The 23,760-nt window shown below is 36.0% G+C and overlaps 1 protein-coding gene across 37 annotated transcripts in view; it reads left to right on the forward strand.

The window, feature by feature from the left end:
• Positions 1 to 23,760, forward strand: part of NRXN1 (neurexin 1) — a 1,120,317-nt gene that overhangs the window by 980,393 nt on the left and 116,164 nt on the right. For all 37 annotated transcript variants that reach the window (XM_059078706.2, XM_067007609.1, XM_067007621.1 and 34 more), the window contains one exon: positions 1,043 to 1,362. In XM_059078706.2, coding sequence (XP_058934689.1) covers positions 1,043 to 1,362 — 320 coding nt within the window. The remainder of the gene's footprint in view (positions 1 to 1,042; positions 1,363 to 23,760) is intronic.

A 23,760-nucleotide genomic window follows, 5' to 3' on the forward strand; every position in this document is an offset into this window, starting at 1 on the left:
TTATTAACTAAAATATATGTAGTTCTGATATCTTCATTATGGTCCTGAAAAAAAAAAAAAAAAAAAAAAAAAAAAACTCTTGGTTTAAACTCTAGGCATCTTAAATAGTGGGCAATATGGATTGCCAGTCAAACTGAAGTCCCTTTAACGTTTGCAACCTTCTAAGAGCATTTGGGAACAAGCCCTAATTAAAACTGAACTTAAAGTTGTGTGCATGCTTTTTATGAACAGAGAGCAATCTGCTAAAACTGGATACTCAATTTGATGATATTGGTACTGTTGTGCTGAGGATTGCTGTTTGATGGAAATGTGCCATAATTTCTCCATCGGTTTGTGTATCATTCCTGAAGCCGCTTTTTACATCTGAAGCTATATTTTTTTTCATTTTGTTTTGTTTTAATAGACTTGCTGAAAGCCAATCAGAAAAATCTTTTGGATTTTTTTTTTTTTGTCTCTGACACGCTCAGTGTAAACTATGTGTTTCTTTTCAGTGTATTTGCCGGAAAACAGAATAATTCAAATAACAATGGACTATTGCCTTCAAAAAATACACATTTCTAAAGAAGAGCATATAGATACCTGTGGCCATTATGTGAATTATGAAATTTTTACCATAAATTTAAAATCAGATTTCAGCTGCTATAGATGAGTTTCTACCAGTGGTAATTTTAGAATGACAAATACTTGAAATATTAAATATCTCATTTTTAATTAAACAATTTAGACTTAAGAGACCAACAGTATAAGATCTTGAGGTAAAAGGGGAAAGGAATCCACTAAAAATTAATTTATAATACATATCTTTGATTGGTCTTTTAGCAAAAGCACTACATTTACAATAAGTTGAGAATTTACAAGTATTTGCCAATGATTATGCATTTCATGGACACCTCATTTATAAGCAATGAATTATGAGTCAAATGCCTCTCTTATAGTTTATTGCTCTCATTATCCACCCCATGAAAGATCTGTTTTATCATCCTTTGTAGAATGTAGAGTTCACAATCAACATTTTTGCATGTATGTAATATTATTTTTACAGGGCGTCAGCTCACAATCTTCAATAGCCAAGCAACCATAATAATTGGCGGGAAAGAGCAGGGCCAGCCCTTCCAGGGTCAGCTCTCTGGGCTTTACTACAATGGCTTGAAAGTTCTGAATATGGCAGCCGAAAATGATGCCAACATCGCCATAGTGGGAAATGTGAGACTGGTTGGTGAAGTGCCTTCCTCTATGACAACTGAGTCGACAGCCACTGCCATGCAGTCAGAGATGTCCACGTCAATTATGGAGACCACCACGACCCTGGCTACTAGCACAGCCAGAAGAGGAAAGCCCCCTACAAAAGAACCCATTAGCCAGGTGAGTACACAGATTTCATTTCTTCATTCTGCATCTGTGATTATGAAAGTAGACTTTTCTGCATATGTGTCTTTTCCAGAATGGGATTATTTCTGATCTCAAGCATTATGGCTTTTTTAAGACTGGCTTAATATAATGGATTCAGTTTGAGGATGAAATGTGTATATGCTGTTGGTTTTGTGGTTTGTGAACTTTTATTGATATATACTGCTTTGTGATGGTCTGTGTGTGGTTAGTTGATGGTCTTGATTCAATAACCTTGGTCTAGCCCAAGCTGAGGGGATTGTCTAATAATTACACAGGTTTTTCACTTTTTCAGTTAATTGAACAAGTCAAATAGTGAAGTATCTGAAAGGCCTTGTTCAAGCTCAGGACTTCATCAAAATAAAATAAAAGCAAATTTGAACATCTTAAAAAAGAAATTGCCTATAGCACTTCTATTGTATTTTGAAGTCTGAAAATTTTGAATTGATAGGCATGTGGCTCTCATTGTGAATGATAAGTCTACTAATTTACTGTTTATGGGAAAAACACAGTTAGTTTATCTGAGGACAAAGACCCAAAATATGGTACTTAAAAACTGTCTTGGGCCAACATATTTCGTACATTATATAGCTAACTGCCCTCACCCATATTTCACTTCAGTGAGCTTATTTTTCAATCTTATGTCTAAAGTTTTTGAAAAACAATTTTTAAATGTCACATTTGTACAACTAGGAAGTATATTTATTCCATCAAGGTATACTTACTGATTGCCTACTATGTGTCAGGCACTGGCTTAAGTATTGGCATTACATCAGTGAAGAAGAAAAGAAAAAAACACCTACCTCAGAGCTTACATTTTATAAAGGCTTTTAGAATGCTGTTGAAATTCTATTAAATTCTATTAGACCTCTGTTGACATTTATAGCCTTTGTACATATTCTATTGTTAATGCTTTCAGAATTGTGTGTTCTTCTTGGCCCAAACTTGATTGTTTGCTTTTGTTTTGTTTTTGGTAGTTAGTGAATGTCTCTAGTAGGTGCCATATAAAGCTTTCCAAATATATGATTCTTACTTTTCTAGAAAACCATGTCCTAAAGAAGCAAGAATGACAACCATTATTTTTTAAATTGCTTTTATTTCAAATGTTTGAAATAGATCATGTGTCACATTTAGAAAGAGAGTAAAAGAAGATGAATTCTGTTCAGATCAGCCCCCTATCTACTAATTAACATATGTTTACCAGAGAAAGAAGAAAATAGATTCTGATTTTTACTTTGAATAGGAAGGGGTGGGAGGAACAGAATAGAGGAAGAGAAAATGTCCTAGAAGAAGAGAGATGACCAAAAAGTTGTAAAGTCTGTAAATTTATAAATGTAGTATTTCATATTATACACCTATATACATCACTTTTTTCTTTCTTCTCTCTCCTTTTTTAAAATTTGCATTTGGCCACGAAGTAAAATGGGCTGTCTCATAGGGTGTTCATCAATATGTATTTCCTGATCACACTACATGTGCCACACACTGTTGTAGGCACGGAGGATACATTAGGAACAACAAACAAAAACCCTTCCCTTATGAAATAGACATTTTAGTAAGAATGTGTGCTTAGAGTATAATCATTTTGTTCATTTTCTCTGTCTTGTTTGGATTTATAAGATGGTTAGTAATTGCACTTAGCCTCTTGGATAAAGACTTGTGTCTTTAGACAGATTTATGCATGTCCAACAGCTCCGTTTGATATTCTTTTCTAATACTTCACTAATGATTTGTTATTGTGTTTCTTGGTTTACAGTTTATTTTACGATAAGTAGGTTATTAAGGCAAATCTGATATAGGAAAATGAAACACAGAGCTATGATAGACTATTTGCTTTATGTAAAATAATTCATAAGAGGACATTCTAGGACATTTGGAAATAGAAATGTTATTGTGAATAAAATTTGAAATGATCAGATTTTTTTCTTAGTAGTCTTGTTTTATCGTTAATGAAATTACAGCTGCTTAAGTTGCTAGGTAAACCAGATGTATCCCAAAATAAGGAAAGAATTATCAGCCTTACTTTTATGTTTTTTATCAATTAGTACTCACTATGTATTAAGAAATTATGTTTTTTAAGTAAATATTTGTAAAATAGCTATTTCATTTGCAAGTTAAACACTTAGAAATGAAGAAATTAAAAATTTATGCATTTTATAATATTAACTAATATGAAAGGAAAACAGTTAACTGCCCATTAATTGCCAATGAAGAGTCTCTTTTATTGTAAGCTATAACATGTTTAAAGATAGCAGTGGTTTATGAAAGTAAATGATCTAATCAATTAATGATAACTTGGTTCATTTGAGGAGGTATTGACTTAAATAAAAGATTACAAGGTTCATTAAAAAATACATATTTAAAATCTTTACGTTTTAACAGACCAATAACAGCAATTAAATAATTTGGATTAATATACTACAAATATTCAACAACAGTGTTTTAAAGTTGTACTAAAAGTTTTTAAAATTCTCTCTTAAAAGGATATGTTTGTGATTACAGGTAATAAGATGTGAATGTACGGGGGGGAAAAACTACTAGGGAAGAAAGCAAATTATTTATTTTTGAGTAACAGAATAATCTGTTGTAAATTTACTTTACTTCACAGTTGATTTTTATCTTGCCCTCCAACTACAAAGAGATTACTGATATATGTAGAATTTAAATGTTTGTTAGAATTGTCAAAGTCTTGACATTTAAATATGAAAGTGATTTGTAATGCTAATTCTAAGATTGTAACCTTTGACCTGCCTACTTTCATCAACCGCTTTACCAAATTGTGTACCAGGGAGGGTCATTTTATTTTTCAAAAGCCACACTGGACTGTTTTCTCAATCAAGGTGTATTTTCCTCAGCAATAGCTACAATGGCAATGTACTTTAGGGTGATTGCATGTTTTAGAACTATGGAAACAGATTTTTGGTCAAGCAGAATTAAATTGGATTCATTTCAGATAGATGAGATGAGGTTTGTTCAGCCATCCTGCAGGGCAGGTAGTAGGGGAGAATTTTTAGTTGTCACAGAGTCAGAGAATATAAAAGAGTATTCACAAAATGTCATCCCATAAGATCCTGTTTACATTCCAACTTAGAAGTAAATATGCTTTAAAAAGAAAAAAAAAAAAGGTTTTCTTCTCTGAATGATGATCAATTTTAAGACTGATGTTTACTTTTGGAAGATATGACCTATGTCATGAAATAATGAGTACATTTACCAACCTTTCTGATTAAATGAATTTTAAAATGTGAATATAAAAATATTAATATTACTTTTTATATGGATTATTAAAGTTGATAAAAATTTGTTTTACTTATGATATCTAATATCTAAATGTTTTCATAAGACCCACTCATCCTAAAAAAGAGAAACTTTCTATAAGGCTAATCTCAGAAAGTGAATATTAGAAAATAATTAACAGTATTAAGTTCTTCAGGATGCTGAGAGCTTCTTGGGATTTTTGACGGCTGAGTGTTCCCTCCTCTTCTGAATAATCTGCCAGTGTCTTACAATGTATGTGTAGATTTACTTAAATGAGTAAAAGTAAGTCAACATGCAAAGGGCAATATTCATTCCTTTCGGTTACCAGTTTGTAAAGACAGGAAATTATTTCTTTTAAGATCGAGATTTTGAAATTCCTTTTGGTCTATGCTTTGTATCATATTTTGTGATATTGGGGTTCTTCCCTTCAAGAATATTTTACAAGTTATTTACATACCGTAGACAATATGGCTCCATAGTAATGCCTTTTGCCTAGAGGAGGTATGGTAAAATAGAAAGATCACAGCAAATCAGGGGACCCGTTTCCAATTTCAACACAACCACCTACCTTTTTTGTGTAACTTGGACAGGTGGGTTAATCTCGCTGCACTTTGGCCTTACGCTCTCTCTAAAATAAGTGGGTTTAGGAATCTCTTGAGTTGTGCTCAGCTCTAAAATTTCACTGACTCTAGTGATGATACTCTTAATTAGGTCTTCTGATGCTTATTTAATAAAGCATAGATTTCACCCTTGACTTTTACACAGTGTGGCATGCATCTCAGTTGGCCTGTATAGTCCTCTTGTGCACCTGGTGTACCGATGTAATTATTAATAGTATCCTTTTCTGACTCTCAAAAGCATCCCATTTTCGTCTGTAAATTATATTCCATTCTACTTTTACAGCGTATATAAAATCTATCTTTGCAAGAAAATCATACTTCATAAGAATAATAAGTAGAGAAGCCCTGTCCTTTCATTCAGAGCAGAAACTGATTCTGGTATCCTTACTTGGTTTCAAGAATCCATAGCCTTTTTCATCTTCTTTTCATCTCATTTCAAAAATCTTGAGAAGGGAGAGAGAATAAGGCTTTGAGAGATCCTGGTTTTTGACTGGAGGGACTATAGTTTGCAACTCTTAGTAAGAAATTAAATTGTAGACTGAGGCAGAATCAGTAAATATAAGTGAAATGTATTGGAACAATCTAGTTAGGCTTTTTTCAGAGTGGAGGTAGCAAACCTACTCAAGAAAAGGAACTACTGAGGATTTAAAACATTGGTAGGTGGTCAGTACGTGTATCTTCATTTCCTACTGAAGCCATTGGCATTTGATTCCTGTGGAATGTTCCAAAAAGAAACCCAGTTAGGATTCAAGCAAAAAAAGTGTTTGAATGTGTCAGACACTGCTATTGCTTCCTGGTGGCTTTGCAGATACTCATAAGAAATTAATACTATTTGTTTGAAAAATGTAAGCAGAGTGCATACATATTTCCATGAAAAACATCTAAAACTAACAAAAAGCATATTGTAACTTCAAAGAACAAAATTTTATATTCTTTTTTTTTTTTGTGGTACGCGGGCCTCTCACTGTCGTGGCCTCTCCCGTTGCGGAGCACAGGCTCCGGATGCGCAGGCTCAGTGGCCATGGCTCACGGGCCCAGCCGCTCTGCGGCATGTGGGATCTTCCCAGACCAGGGCATGAACCCGTGTCCCCTACATCGGCAGGCGGATTCTCAACCACTGCGCCACCAGGGAAGCCCAAAATTTTATATTCTTATTAAAAGTATTAATTAACCTTAGCTGTGGCTTCATTATTAAAAAATAACTGCATTACTTATAATTATGTGTGTTCCTGATAACCACTCTACATTTTAAAGGACTAGTAACATGAATAATTAATTTTATTTTCCCTAGTCCAATCATTCTGCTCAATTCACTTAATGTACATTTCTACTGAAAATTTTAGTGCATACTGAAAAGAAAAACACTTGGGTGTAGATTCGAAAATATATACAAAGGCATATTCTTCTGAAACTAAGAAGAATGGTGCCAGGTAAGAAAAGTGCAGCTCATTGTAATTTTAAATGTAGGTAAGCACTTCAGTTTAGAAGGTGTTCTTCCCCTTGTTGTGGGTAAGCAAAAGTTCTAGGATATATACATTTTAAAGAGTTTATTTTAAGAATTATTGTGTTCAGAGCATATTCTTTAGGGTCTGGAGGAGGTTTCACTGGATGAAGAGGTGCTCTCTTGGTGGATACAACCTTGGTTTTGAGACATCTTTGGACAAGGCTCGTTCTAGACAAAAATAGCCATCCATCCATTTATTCACTTAACACATGTTTGCTGAGCACTTACTATATACCAGGCAATGTTCTAGTCACCGGAAATACAGCATTGAATAAAATTAGATTTTTCTGTACAAAGCTCACATTCTAGTTAGGGTAGATGTACAATAAACATTAAAACAGCATACATGGGATGTCAAGTGCTATAGGAATAAAGCAGAGAGGAGAGGGGATGCTTGTGCGTTGGGGCTGGGGGGGAAGCATAAGATGGGAATCTTTTTTGAATAGATATGGAAAGATGATTAGCGATATGGCATCAATTATAAAAGAACATTGGGGGTGAGGGAGGGGCGGGAACTGTGCATGCCCTGCCCTGTGTGGTCCTCAGGACACAAGACACTAACTAATAAGTGTCTTGTTAATTAAATCAGAAGTGTAATCAAATTCTAGGGAATGTATGTGAATGAGGAAGAAATGAAGACTAAGAAAGTACAGCTTGGTATTATTCTTGTTATTTTACACGTGAGAAAAATTGAGGCACAGAGAAACTAAATAACTTCCTCAAGGCTATGCAGCCAGCTTCGTTTCAGAGTACGTTGGGGTGATCTGGTCCTCTGCCCTTAAATAAGTCCTCTATTCCGAATCTCATCACTTCCTGCCTTCTCATATTCTAAACTAGCTCAAATGATCTCCACCCAGGTGTCAGGCTGCTCTTTCGAAAATGCAAATATGGGCCTTAATACATCCAGGTATTTAGGACAAAGAGCAGATTCTTTGGATGATTGTCAGGGTCCCTTCTTCACAGCTGGCCTACCTGCCTCACTAGTTTTATCTCCACTCCTCCACACTCTTTTCCCCTGATCCTGTTGAACTACTAACAGAAACCTCTAGAGGTCATGCTGTTTCACACCTCTCTGTCCTTTGCCTGGAAAGCCCTTTCCTTTTTTCACCTACCTATTTCCCTCCTTCATACTCCTCCCAATCTCTCTCAGTCTGATTCTGCCTTCTGAGAGCTGACAGTCTGAAGAAGCAACAGTGGCAAGGGCTGTTAGGGGGCAGTATTGCACAGGGGTCAAGGGCAAGACTCCAGGGGCCTGAATGCCTACTTAAATGTCAGCCTTACTTTCCCTACATACCGGCTATGTGCCCTAGGCAAGTTAGCCTCTCAATACCTCTGTTTCCCATCTATAAAATGGGGATGCTGGTTTCATAAGCTTATTGTGAGGATTAAATGAGTCAATATGGTATGTGAACTATATACAATTACTGCTATTTGACAATTTGTATTACTGAAAAAAGAAAATTTCTTATGGTTCACCCTAAAATAAAGAGAAGTAAAAACATGTCTGACCCATGTAACCATCAAACAAATGATAGTTAGGTTTGGAAAGCATTCCTCAAGTACACTGTATAAATTAAAGCATCTTTCTTACCTTTAAAGATATTTTCTCTGCCCTTGAGAACAGCTCTGAATGGATGTTTCTAAATCAGAGCTCAAATGGTGTGGTATGTACTGCGCTGAATTCTCTGTTGAATGTGTTTTCCACAAGGAGGCAGCACCATTCCCCTAGAACAAGGATGTGGGAAGGGGTGGGAGGCAGGAAATGATTCAGGGGGAGAGTTGTCACTGGCACTTAGTGGGAGAGGACCATGAACACTAAATATACTGCATAATGAAGAACTATCCGCTATCCACTGTTAGTGGGTAGTGAAGAACTATCCGCTGTCCACTGTTAGTGGGTAGGGAAGAACTGTCCGCTATTTTACTCACCTCCACCCACCATCACCACCACCACCAACACAATCTCAAATCACTGTTGACAGAGCAGCCCAGAAATTTCGTATACCTGTTTCCCAGCTGTTCTCAGACAGAAGCTCATTCATAGTATGACACTGAATATTGCAAATATGACTTCTACACTGAATATTGCAAATATGACTTCTATCACTGTCCTCAATAACATGTCTTGGTTAAGGAGCTTAAAAAGTCACGATATACTCCTTTTTCAACTTGGAAATGAAAAACTTCAAGTACTTCCAGCTGTGAGTTACACCAAGTTGGGTTTATGAGTCTTGATACAGTTTCTTTTGATATCATTTTTATTACCATGGGGGAAATAGAATGACTTAAAACTCTGTATCTAATTAATATGTGGCAATAATTTCAGTGAGCATTTTCTCAGAAAGGACTGGTGAGGTTGTCTGCCTTTCTGATATTTCAAGTCTCAGTTGTAGGACAAAAGAATATCTTTTTATTATTAACAATGCTTTGTTTTCTTTCATGATATATGTAAAACAGTAAGTATTGTTCAATAAACTAGTATTAAGATTAAATCTCTATGATTTTTTTTTATTGAAGTAGAGTTGATTTACAATGTTGTGTCAGTTTCAGGTGTACAGCAAAGTGACTACATATATGTATATATATGTATGTATGCAGGTATATATATATATATATACTTTTTCAGATTTTTTCCATTATAGGTTATTACAAGATATTGAATATAGTTCCTTGTGCTATACAGTAGATCCTTGTTGTTTATTTGTTTATCTGTTTCATATATAGTGTGTATATCTGTTAATCCTCAACTTCTAATTTATGCTTCCCCCTCTGTTTCCCCTTTGGTAGCCATAAGTTTGTTTTCTATGTCTGTGAGTCTATTTCTGTTTTGTATATAAGTCCATTTGTATCCTTTTTTAAATAGATTCCACACATAACTGATATCATATGATATTTGTCTTTCTCTATCTGACTTATGTCACTTAGTATGATAATCCCTAGGTCCACCCATGTTGTTGCAGATGGCATTATTTCATTCTTTTTCATGACTGAGTAATATTCCATTGTATATATGTATACCACATTTTCTTTGTCCATTCATCTGTCAGTGGACATTTACGTTGCTTCCATGTCTTGGCTATTATAAATAGTGCCACTATGAACATTGGGGTGCATGTGTCTTTTCAAATTAGAGTTTTCATGTTTTCCTGATATATGGCCAGAAGTGGGATTGCTGGATCATATGGTAACTATTTTTAGTTTTTAAAGGAACCTCCATACTGTTTTCCATAGTAGCTGCACCAATTTACATTCCCACCGACAGTATAGGAGGGTTCCCTTTTCTCCACACCCTCTCCAGGATTTGTTATTTGTAGATTTTTTAATGATGGCCTTTCTGACCAGTGTGAGGTGGTACCTCATTGTAGTTTTGATTTGTATTTCTCTAATAATTTGCCATGTTGAGCATCTTTTCATGTGCCTGTTGGCCATCTGTATGTCTTCTTTGGAGAAAGGTTTATTTAGGCCTTCTGCCTGGTTTTTCATTGTTTTTTTAATACGGAGCTGTATGAGCTGTTTGTATATTTTGGAAATTAATCCCTTGTTTGTCACATCATTTGCAAATGTCTTCTCCCATTCTGTAGGTTGTCTTTTCCTTTTGTTTATGGTTTCCTTTGCTGTGCAAAAGCTCTTAAGTTTAATTAGGTCCCATTTGTTTACTTTTGCTTTTACTTCCATTACTCTGGGAGATGTATCCAAAAAAGTATTGATGTGATTATGTCAGATAGTGTTCTGCCTACGTTTTCCTCTATGAGTTTTATAGTGTCTGGCCTTACATTTAGGTCTTTAATCCATTTTGAGTTTATTTTTGTGTATGGTGTTAGGAAATGTTCTAATTTCATTCTTTTACCTGTAGCTGTCCAGTTTTCCCAGCATCACTTATTGAAGAGATTCTCCTTCCTCCATTGAATATTCTTGCCTCCTTTGTCATAGATTACTTGACCATAAGTGCATGGGTTAATTTCTGGGCTTTCTATCCTATTCCATTGATCTATGTGTCTCTTTTTTGCCAGTACCATACTGTTTTGATGACTCTAGCATTGTAATACAGTCTGAAGTCAGGGTGTGTGATTCCTCCAGCTCCATTCTTCTTTCTCAAGATGGTTTTGGCTATTTGGGGTCTTTTGTGTTTCCATACAAATTTAAATGTTTTTGTTCTAGTTCTGTGAAAAAATGCCATCGGTAATTTGGTAGGGACAGCACTGAATCTGTAGATTGCCTTCGGTAGTAAATGATTTCTTAAATTTTTATTACTTAGTGCCTGTATTAGGTTTTCTTATCAGTTAGCATCACTGAAAAGTTCCCCAACAAGAAAAATATATTAACATCATTAGGCTGGAACCTCAAGAGGAGGAGATCTAGTTAATTCATCTGCCCCTATACAGAACTAACCAAACAGTTTTCACTGTCTTCTCATCACTGTTCTCTTCATGTAGGCTCTCAAGCAGACAAATAACACCAGTGTTAACCAATAGTTTCTCCAGTTAGCATAGTAAATAATAATTAAAACAAATGAATACATAGCAGTGTATATTTGTTTTTATTAACTTACTTATTTTCAACCATGATGTATGTTGCCTATAAATATGCAATACTTTATTTAAAATTATGAATTAGCAAATATCTTTTGTGTACCTAACATATAAAATGCCCTTTGCAAGGTATTGAATTCCTGAGGATGAGTGTGAGGTACCTAGATATACAGAGTTGTATAACAAGAAACAACCATTTCTCAGGTATGTAGAGACTCTATACATGAATTATAAAGTGCCCTAAATCAACAGTAGCAAAGCTTTTGTACATCACAGATGTACAGCGTATTATTAACAGCATCACTGGCACAATTGGAACTCTGAAACAAATTGAAAGGATGGAAGATATTTTAGTCTTTTTTTAATAGCAAGTGATTTGAAGCAACACCCTTTTATTACTTAACATGTCCTGAGTGTTGGCAATGTGCTAGACACTACCCTGAGTCTGAAATTACCCACATTCTGTGGAAAACTTTTTCTAAAATAAATGTTATCATTCTGTCTGTAGGTTTGATAGGGTAGCTGGTGGTACACGCCCCTTTTGTCCTCTTTTAAGATTTTCCTAGTCAAGAAGAATCTGGATGCTCCCGGGAAGGCATGTGGGGGAGCCACACATGGCATAAAAATGCCTGTTTATTAAATAGGCATAAAATAAATAGGCATAAAAATGCCAATTTATTCCATGGAGGGACGGAGGGGGAGCCATCTCCTAGTATAGCATCTGGCACAAAGTAGGTGGTCATTTTTCCTTCCTTAGCATTCTCGTTTCCATTCTGCCACCACTCTTCTTCCTTCTCTCTGTTTGCTCCTTTTTTCCTTTTTCCTTCCGTGTGCTAGACCCTATTCTAGGCATTACAGGTTCAAAGAAGATGACGCAAATCTCAAATAAGAGAAATGGGCCTGAATTTAATCAACACCATCCAAGGACTATGTAACAAATATATTCAACTATAGATTCCCTGAGATACTGGCAGGTAACCACATGAGGAGTCTCTATCTGCTGTACCATGTTAAGCCAGCTCTTACGAGATCTTCACCAAATGTCACCCAGCATTAAAAATTCAGCAGGAAAACTTTGGACCTGGAACTCTTGAGGGAAGCTTATTTTCATATTTTCTACACCTCTTAGCTTACCTCTATGGTAACGATTCCTGAATGTGTATCAGAAGATTGTGTGTATAGCTAGATTAAAGTGTAAGTACTTGTGTCCACAGGTCCAAAGAGTATCAGTTTGTTTCAAAAGAAAATAGAAAATGTTCCACTAAAGGGAGTTTCTCTCGTTCTAATGCCCATATTTCAGAAGTAAAAAGGACTCGTCAAGATTCTTTCACATTTTGTGGTGAATTTCCTGTATCTGACCTTTCCCTGCACAGCATCAACTGGCCATTAGTAATAATTCTAGACAGAGTCAACATGGTAATCCATAACAACAGATGGAAAATAAGACATCACAAGGCAGCCAAATGACCCACTTATTCTGTTATGAACTGATGGCTTTCCACTATCCAAAGTAAGAATTTTCATTATAGTTTTTGATAGAGGTTTACTTATATTTATGACTGAAGTTGTCTGTGGTTTATTTAATTGCCTCATTGTCTTATATACTCTTGTCATTGTGACTTTGCATTCCACATTATTTGGAAACTTGATTCAGAAAAGGGGGAAAAAAGAGCATGTTATGTAAAGTACTCAATCTGAAATTTATCAGATTGGTATGCTAGCAAATAGTAAGCAAAATACAACTTCTCATTTTCAGTCTTTGCAGTGTTGTTCCCTCTTCCAGTAATGTTCCCGTTTCCTTCTTTTTCCTGTACTGCAACTGTACCTGTGATCTTATTAACAATAATTGACTCTACCTTTGTACCGTTCTAAAGCTTTGCTAATGTTAATGGTAGGAGATGATTTTAGACCTTGCATTTCGCTTGAAGCTTTCCCGAACAACCCTAAGCAGGATGCACTTCTTGTTTTCATAGCACTTTGGAAAAATAGAGAAATATATATTCAGATAAGTAGGCATACAGATAGTTATTTATCTATCAGAGCCTATAACTTTTATTTCAGTTTCCTTTTTGACAATCACCTAAAAGTCAAACCCTATGCCCTATTCACCTGTGCAGGCTCAGCACCTAAGGTGCTTGGTGCAAAATGGACACTTAGTAAATAGTTTTTGCATAAGTAAATGATGAACACCCAAAGTGCCTATCCCCAACGCTGAGATAAATACTGAGTGCTGCCTAGCGTTGAATTTTCCTGGACTGATCAATAGTTGCAGAGAATAAAGATGGTACGTGTAAGAAGGGAATAACAGAATTATTCCTTCATATGCAGAGTAAATACACAGGTTTTTTTTTTTTTTTTTTTTTTCGGTATGCGGGCCTCTCACTGTTGTGGCCTCTCCCGTTGCGGAGCACAGGCTCCGGACGCGCAGGCCCAGCGGCCATGGCTCATGGGCTTAGTTGCTCCGCGGCATGTGGGATCTTCCCGGACCAGGGCACAAACCCGTGTCTCCTGCATCGGCAGGCGGATTCTCAACCACTGCGCCACCAGGGAAGCCCACTACACAGTTTTAAAACACAGGGTGGTGTCGTTTTTAAGTATATGCAGTCTCATTTAAGAGAAAGGCATGAATAGGATATATAGGAGGCAAATTCTCATTTCAATTTGTGTTACCAACATTCACTTAAGTTCAGGAAGGATATTCCAGTAGTTGTCCCTAAGGTGGAAAAGACAAGGGTACGAAGTAGTATAATGTTGACTGAGAGGTTACAGATTAGTGGGTGTAACATGCTTTTCCAGAGGTTGAATACAGTCTCATCAGTTTGGGGTTATGGTGGTTTACCTAGGTGGGGAAGGGGCAGTGTTGATGGTCCCCCCTGGAGGAATATTTTATCCCTGGCATAGTTTAGAATTGCTGATGCACTGTAAAACAAAAAAGCAGGCTGACTTGTAGTAAGATTTAGTATTGCTTTTAAACTGTCTACAGCAAAAGCACATCCTGGTGTCTGCCCCAGAAGCTGACCTCCCCACAGTCAGATTGCTAACAGTCACTTCCGAATTGCGTGTAGTATTTGGACCATTTTGAAGAGGCAGGAACTCATGTTTTCAAACCATTTTTCTGATTTTTTAAAATATCTCCAGCTAATTTTGACAAGCTGAATAAACAGGTAAAAATATCTCGGAAACCAATGAGGAAGCCTCATACTGTGAGACCCATGACAGACCCACTTTTGCACCAGAGACTCGACTTCAAGAAAAGGCTTCAAGAAAAGCTGGGCATAGGCTTGATATTTAGACATTGACTATTGCTGGAAAACAGAACTGGGGAAAGTGTATAATGTTCTGAAAAGATAGTCACTGCTGAATTTAAGCATGTAAAAACTGATATTTTCACTGGCAATTTCAAATGAGAACTGAGTACAAAGAACTAGAGAATTAAACGAAGAGATTAGAGGGACATGCTGGCATAACACTAATTGGACACAAAGACTTAAAAGAAGTTTGGGGAGTGGAGTGAATTCCTGATGGTAGACAAATCTAAGCAAAGCCTAGGAAATTTCAAAAGAATTTATTCTTGCTGTGTGGGTTATTTGAAAAATACAATATATTTAAATGGGTGGTACCTCAAATTGCAAGTAATAACCTGCTCTTTTACCCTAGTTCTGAGGCTAATAACAGGATGCTGGCAAAATTTACTTTTATGCTTTGTTGAATGTATGCAAAACAAGTGGGAATCATTGTTAAATTATTTTCATTAAGATAACACATGCACATGAAAACAAATCAATATGATTTAGAAGATGATATATGTGTAAAGACTAGCAACCCCCCATCCAACCCCTCACCACCCCTAGTCTTACTCCCCAGAGATGATATCTTTTCATAATTCTTTTGGTAATTAGTTCTATATCTCTAAATAATATGCTTACACTTCCAATTTTTTATCCCTTTTATATAATATGTATGCAATCTCCAGAATGAAAACTGAAGATTAGTTCCTGGCTTTAATCCCTTCATTTTCCTTTTCTTCTTTTCCTCTGAATTTTGTTCATATATTAGTTATTTTTGTCACTTTAAATAGTATATTTATATCTCTATTTCTCATTCCATTAATATACAACAGTATCTCTTGAGTATCCACATTAGTAAGATAAATATATTGTACACCTACCTGTTCCTTTAGCTTCCCTAGATCTCACCATCTCATTATATTTCCAGAGATTTTAACTTTAACTACTGTTTGGCAACCACAACTACGTCTTCCATATTTTATCTATGAGGAGTATAAAGTGGAAAAGCAATAAAGCACATTGAGATTATCATTACTATGTAAATATTGTGCAATGACCATTTCACTTATGTGTTAAGATTACATTCATTTTCTTGTGGGTCCAATATTATATTACCTGGACTGCTCAAAGGAGAATTTTCTCAGGGTCAGGGTCAAATGGATTCCTTTCCATCCTATCAATTGCTTACAATCAGGACATTCTATTTTGCTTCATATTTGGAGTATACCTGTCTTCCATATTTTTTTTTCCAGAACTTCCTCACCGTCTTTCTTCCTTACATTTCTTCCTTTACTTTTATTGGATCATCACTTTAAATTCCCAATCACTCTTTCAGTTCTATCAAATCTTTCCTTCCCCCCAGAGATCTCCTATCTGTGCTTTCTGTCCTTCAGCACCAGTGTTACTGCTTGTTCTTGAGTGTGGCAGGAGACCCTATTCAGGTTGAGAGTGGTCAGAGTTTGTAGAGTGGTCGACATTTCCTTGGAAATGGCAGACATGGAGCAGACATCCTAATGCCAGAATGAAGAGAACATTCATAGTAAGAGCCTTGCCTTTCCTTGGACAATTTCTTGGTTTTAAGAGAAAAATGACCTGGATTTTCATTTGTTGGTTTGTTTTTGCTTTGGGGTAAAAAAGCTACTGTTATATTTTAGGTGGTTATATTAATTATCTATCTCTGTGTAACAAGTTATCTCAAAATTTAGCAGCTTAAACTAACAGGCATTTATTCTCTCACAGGTTTTGTGGGTTAGGTTAATCGGGGTGAAGCTTACCTGGGTGCCTTGGGTTCACAGTCTCTCATGAAGCTGGAGTGAAGGCTGTTGACCAAGCCTGCAGTCTCATTTAAAGGTTTGACTGGAGGGTGGGGATTCCCTTTCCAGTTCACTTACATGGCTGTTGGCAGGCCTTATTCTCTCACATGTGGGCAAAGGGCTGCTTCATGAATGCTGGCAGCTCGCTTCCCCCAGGGCAAGTGATCTTAGAGAGGAAGGAGGGTTGGGGGTAGAGTCTGGGGCTTACTTAGGATGGGAGCCACAGACTTTTTATAACCTAATCTTAGAAGTGACATTCCATCATGGCTGTGGTTAGGCTAGCCCCTCCATACCCAAGGGGTGGAAATAACACAAGGGCATCAATGCTAGGAGCTGAGCGTCTCTGGAGACCTAGAGCCTCTCACAATGTCAAAGAGTAGAGGGTGCCAACTGATATGACTTTTGTGTATATTTTCTGCTGGTCTCCTTCCAGATCATCTCCAGATTGGCTGTCACTGATTCTTTATCCCCTGTACCTCTCCGCATTGTATTCCAAGCTGTGCATTTTTCTGCTTATCTCGCTCATCAACTCTTTTTCAGCCACTTCTAGTCTTCTACTCACGTTTGGAAATCTCTTTATTTTGCTGACTGCATACTTTTTCTCTTCACTGATAGCCTTTACAGACCGTATTTGTTCTTCTAGCTTTTGTTTTAGTGGCGCTTCAGGAGGGAGAGACACAAAAGCATCAGTATTCTCCCCCAACTTGAACTGGACATTGAGATTGCTACTGTGATGAGAGGAAATTAAATGTGTTGGTACTGCGTTTAGTCCCTATGCAGAAAAGAATGCCCTTTGCTTTTCACATTCAAAACACAGCTGAGAAGTCTTCTCTATACCCACAATTAATTGAGTTTTCAGATTTTAACAAATCCTGAAATACGAAGAAAACAACATAACGTTCTTTATCATTTCTGAGTTCTGAGCTTCCTACTCTTTCCCCTCACTAACTTAACCTTCTGAAGCAGTTCCTGCTTGCTTGAGTATTTATGGTATTGCATTTCTACAACCTTTTAATCTTCCCAGTTTGACAAAGTTTAGCAATAATCATTTGGACTCAGAGAACAATCACAAGACTTCTAAATGACTCTGTGGTTGATAAGGCCTGAGCTCTTTGGCATTATTTTATCGTCATTCATTTTTGATGGTTGGAAGGAGATGATGTGGTAAGCCAGCAAAATAGCCTTCATTCTCTCTAATGTCTTATCTTCAGTGGAATCTTAGAAATGATCATATATTTCTGACTTCATAATGTACTATTCATCAATGAAGAAAAGCCAGAATGGAAAGCCAGGTATAGTTTTGTCTTGATATCCAATATCAATTTGTTCCAGAGAGTCAGGAACAGAAATATTAGAGAGATATTAGAGGGGTGTTAGAAAGAAAGAGCGGAGGATTTTTGTTCCTACATTCCAGGTTTTTTTTTTTTTTACTTTGACTTCAAAAGACATTTGCCAGTTAATTCCAATGGCAATTAGAGCAAAATTACTGCTTGCTTTGCTAAAAAGAAACTCAGAAACTAACACAAATACAAAGCAAAGGAGAGAAATATTTTACATTCAAACCTAGCCATACATGACATTTAATAGCCTTGTGTAGTTATCACCTATTTTTTTATCATTTCAAAGTTAACTGTTCCTCACTACTTAAAGAAAAGTATTCTATTTATTTAATTAAATTGATTAAATTTTGTTTTACCCCTTTTTTAAAGTCCCACACTTACTTTGTGTATCAATTAGTTTTTGCTGTGTTGCAAACTGCCCCAAAGCTTTGTCACTAGAAACATTAATTTAGCTCAAGATTCTATGATTCTGCGATTTGGACCGAGCTCAGCTAGGTGGTTTTTCTAACCTCAGCCAGGTTTGGTTGATCTCTGCGGGTCTATTCATATGTTGATGATCCACACTACCGGGTTGGCTAGGGACTGGTTGATCTAAGATGGCTCACCTGGGACAGTTTATCTATGTTCCACATGTGTCTTATGCTCCAGAAAGCCAGCTCAATCATACAGTTCCATGAGTGAGAGTGGAACTGTGCAAAATCTCTTGAGCCCAGGCTCAGAACTTGCATAACACGGCTTCTGCTTCATTGATAAAGCAAATCACGAGGTCAGCCCAGATTCAAGGAGAGGAATTATAAGAAACGTGGTCATGTTTGTAATTGATCACAACTTAAGAAATGTGACCTGTATTAATATTTATGCTCCAGCCCACCAAATGATAAAATCATGTTGTCACATACATTTTTAATAGCTAAAAATCAAATGAAGACAAATAAATGTGTATACAGAGTTGTCAAAATCTGAAAATTTTGGATTAACATTTCTAGTACTGTATATTTCAGTTCTACCCACTCTGCTATGAAGATGGTCTCCTAGTGTGTTAGGTGCTGTTATCCATTCCTTCCTGGGCACATGCAGTATTGGAACAGTTCATTTGTTCAGCTGACAGCAGGTGCTGTTTAAGTCCTGTAGTTAGCTTTCTCCCCTTTCCTCCTTAGAGGTATTCATCAGCAAACTTTGATGGTCAAAAATCACATTATTCAAAGATCACTTTAGTACAAAGTAGATGAATCTATTTTGAGTATAGAGTATAGATATGGATATGGATATAGATATGGATATTGGTTTAAATATAAAGATATAGATATAGATATGCCTTTCATGTTCTTGATTAAATAAGCATGCCATTATCACTGTTTCTTTATCTCCCTTACACATAGACCCACATAACTCCATATTTTCCTCAATTTTATATATGACATTATTTTTCTCTAAGTATATGCTTTGTGGTTGTCATAATTTTCCTTTTTTTACTGATTTTTTTTCTTTCAAGCCATTAGGCTAAAAAGATGTCAAAACTTAAACTAAGGTCGTTGTTTTTCCCCTCTGAGGATAAGCATATTATCTGAATTGCAATATGTCTCCAGAATTTTGCTTTTAATTCACCTTGACGTTCCTATAAAATCTGCTTAAACGTCTGACAGAAATAAATAGCATGTTTTGTTTCTCAGTCTAAACACGTTTTTAAAGAAATGGAACACTCCCTTTCTAGTAAATAGATAGAGAGAGTGAAACTCTATGTGGGAAGGAAAAACCAGATAGTTGGAATTAGAAAATGTGTGTTATGGACTGAATGTTTATGTTCCCCCAAACTTCATATGTTGAAACCCTATCCCCAAAGTGATGGCATTAGAAGGTGGGGCCTTTGAGAGGTAATTAGGATTAGATGAAGTTATGAGGGTGGAGCCCCCATGATTGAGATTAGTGCCCATATAGGAGAGAGTTTGCTTCCTCTCTGCTCTCCTCTGTGTGAGGACACTCTAAGAAGTCAGCAATCTGAAATACAGAAGGAGGTTCTCACCAGAACTCAACCTTGTTGGCACTCTGATCTCAGACTTTTAGCCTCCAGACCTGTAACAAACAAATGTCTGCTGTTTATAAGCCACCCAAGCTATGGTATCAATACTTTGTTATAGCAGCCTGAACTGAATAAAACAATATGGTACCTTGATTCAAGTGGTATAACTCTTAGAAGAGCAGAAACACTGATACTCAAATGCAGATACCAGGGGAAAATCTCACAAAGCTAAAAAAAGATGTGCTTTGGAAATTATCCAAACTTCTGATTTAACTTCCCCATATGTAGCCTCTCTTATGGCAAATAATCAAGTTATGTTGGCTTTTCTTTCTTCCGGAGATGTGCAGTCAACAAAATGTTCTCATTTTAGTATCACATACCCTCATTGCTGTGTGATGAAATGGAGAATGAAATATCAAAAAGGGATATGACTTCAACTCTATTTAAGACAAATAGAACCAAACTTTTATTTTCAACTTAAAATAGTAAATTGAAGTTTTGAATTACATTGTAATGCAGGCCAGTTGCTTCTACTAAAATCTACTTATTAGTTAGACTATGTATACATTATCCAAGTAGACTTTAGGAACAGTATTCAAATAAATCAACACAGAAAATACATTTTTAGAAAGGAAAGGGAATGTGATAGAAATAATTAAGGCATAGTTCTATATGAGTATGAGCAATACATATAACCACATTCAAACATTAGCATTATTTCATCCATTTACTAAATAAATACATGTGAAACATGTAGTATAGGAAAGGCACTATTCTAGGCAGTGTGGAAACAGTAATAAAAACAATGGATTAAAAACTCTGCCAAAAAAAAAAAAAACTCTGCCTACATGATCCTTGAATTTTAGTGAGTGGAGAAAAATATGGGGAAATTGCATAATTAAAGTATATCATCTATTAGATAATGGTAAATGCTGCAGAAAAGAATATTAGGAAAGGAAACTAGGTAGTAACTTCATAAAAAACAACCATGTGAAAGGCCTTCTTTGACAGTCTTAATTACCATCAAATATTCATTTAAAATGTCCAATATTAGATGATATTACCACTGAATCACTCATTTCCAATTGTGAATGCCTCAACCATGACTTCATAAAACCTTCCTTGTAGCTCCACACAGTGTCTATGCCACCTTGAATTCATTTTTTGGCCCACACTCCTTTGTTAATAAGAATGAAAACACAAACTATTTCCCCAGGAAACAGTATGTGCACAGCACAGTCTGCATGCAATTTGATTATTTTAGAGCTCTTCCGAACTTTATCCACAGAATTCAGTTTAAAAAGTCTGAAGTCACTTTAAAGTTAAATTTGCTAAAGTTGTGCGCTACTGTAGTAACAAATGCCTTTACATGAAAGCGAAAATGTGTCAGATTGGAAAGAACTCAGCCTCTCTGTAAAGATGATTATAAGAAGATTTCAGTAAAAATTTGTGATTTCCATTTTATATTAGTCTGCTGTAGCTGCTATAACAAAACAGCACAGACTGAGTTGCTTAAACAACAGACGTTTATTTTCCCATGGTTCTGGATGTTGGGAAGTCCAAAATCAAGGTGCCAGCTGATTTGGTTTCTGGTGAGAGGTCTCCTCCTGGCTTATAGATGGCTGCCTTTTCACTATCTTCGCATGGTCTTTCTTAGGGGCGTGCATCTGGAGAAAGAGAGAGAACTCTTTGTCTTCCCCTTCTTATAAAGCCACTAATCTTGTTGGATTAGGGTTCCACCCTTATGACTTCATTTAATCTTAATTACCTTCTAAAGGCCCTATCTCCAAATGCAGTCACATTGGGGGTTAGGGTTTTAACATATGGATTTTGAGTGGACACAATTCAGACCATAGCATACCCTGAACTTGAAACAGACTTGAGCTCTCAAGTTGGAATTTTAGTGTACATCACCAAAAATCTACAAATTCAATCTCAATGACCTAACCATACTTCCTTTGTAAAATTCTCTAAAATTGAATTTCCTTTCCTTTCCTCCCACCATCAGACTGTTTCTCTACTTTGAATGTTGACAAGACAGTAGCCCAACCAGTCTTGTCTCCAGTCCTAAGCACTGCCACCTAATTAATTCAGTGAAGTTTCAGGTCAAATTTCCCATCCTCCAGGACAGCCAAAGAAAATCTTAACTGTTCTAATTTATGTAGGGAATGGACAAGAGCATATTTATTACTAATGAACAAAGGTGCTTTTTCTCTCTGGCACATATCATCAAGACTTTCAGCATATGTAGAAATTCATACTCTTCCTAACAGTAATGGCTGGATAGCCACAAAGAAATGGTGTATCTATCATATTGTATTATTCTCCAAGAGGAATTTTCAAGTTGAATGGTAGATATTGTCTCTTACTGTCTCTTTTTTAAGACCCATATTGAATTCTTTTTAACACATTTCATCTGTTACAATGGATGATATATTCACTCTTTTTAGAATTGGGTAGGGGGCAATTGTGTCTTTCATTTTATTAGAATTAGTACATTGCTAAGGCAGGCCAGAGACATTCATTAGGAGCTAGCAAGATCAGAAGACATGTTCTGCAATAAGGATGCCTCTTCTGTAAGTGGTGAGTTAAGGGCTGGGAATTAGATTTATCTTTCAATACTTCTCACTAAAAGGGTTGAACTTCTAAACAACCCCAAAGTGATGTAGACATGGAGAGTCTTTTGAGACACATTTCTAGCACTTAACAGCACTTGGTCATTTTATATGATGCATTTGGATGAGACAAACTGCATTGCTCTTCCTTGTGCATTGATATTTTCTAAGTACACAATTTGGTATATGGAGAGCAAGCGATTAGCCTCAGACAACAGGAGAATTGGCAAAATGATACTTGTTCACTCTTTCCATCCTTATTGAGTTAAAAGATTTCTAAATTCTGTATTTTCTGGGTGCCTAAGTGACTGTACTTTAAACTGAAAAAATAACTAAAAATCTGGCTAAGGAAATTAAGTTTTACTAATTTCTTCTGATAAATTCTGAATTATAATTAAGATGGATATGGGTAAGAAAAAAGAAAGGAAAACATTCTACTAGGAATAATCAGAGTAATTTAGATAGTCATTTGAGAGATCCTTTTGGATTCCTTTTGTAACTTATTGTGCTTGATTAAAAAATATGCTAAATTCTTTTAAAATACATCAAGATTAACAGTGTAATAACATAACCTGAGTTTGAGCAAAAGATTTCATCCTAGCATATTGGTTTTCTTACACAGATTAATGAAACTTTCCACATTAGTCACACAGATGAGTGTCAATACCTGCCTAAGAGTCATTCGGAAATTAGATTTATGTAACTTTACATTTGTTTAGTACAAAAGATATGCTTTACACATTGGTCTGTATGCTACATCCTAAAGAGTTCTTTAGAAAACAGTCTCACTGTAGGTAATGTTTTAAAATTATGAGCCAGGAACTCCTTTCTCTCCCTCCCCTACACTCATGTGCAAAGTATTAAATGTGTGATCAGTTTCCTAGAAACATATACAAGACTTCAGGTCCATAGAGTTTCTAATGTTAGTACAGGGTTTTGAGATTTAAAATCTCAAAAGACACTTAGTAGGTGCTCTCTAAGTAACTGTTGAAATATCAATACTTGATAAAAATTCTCAATGATAATCCTTAATAAAGCATTCAGACATGGCATAACTAGTTACTGCTAACTAATAAAATATATGCAACTTCTTATTCTAAGCTATCTATATACACGGCCAAACCAATATCTAAGCTACACTTTACAGCATATCTCAAGTTTTATGTTATCTGTGAATGTTTCCCATCAAAGTAAAAAAAAAAAAAAAAATTGTACTGAAGTTTAAAAACCAGGCATGAAGACTTTATTCATGACTATTGCAATATGGGAGAAAGACTGAATTCAACTCCACTGGGTCAAAGAGCTGGTGGATTTTTAAGAGCTGAGGTGGAGGATTATAGGTCACCTGTGTTTGCTACTTGGCCTTACTCAAAGGGAAAGTAAACTTTCT

Source organism: Kogia breviceps, chromosome 11, assembly GCF_026419965.1.
Source record: "Kogia breviceps isolate mKogBre1 chromosome 11, mKogBre1 haplotype 1, whole genome shotgun sequence".
Lineage (NCBI taxonomy): Eukaryota > Metazoa > Chordata > Mammalia > Artiodactyla > Physeteridae > Kogia > Kogia breviceps.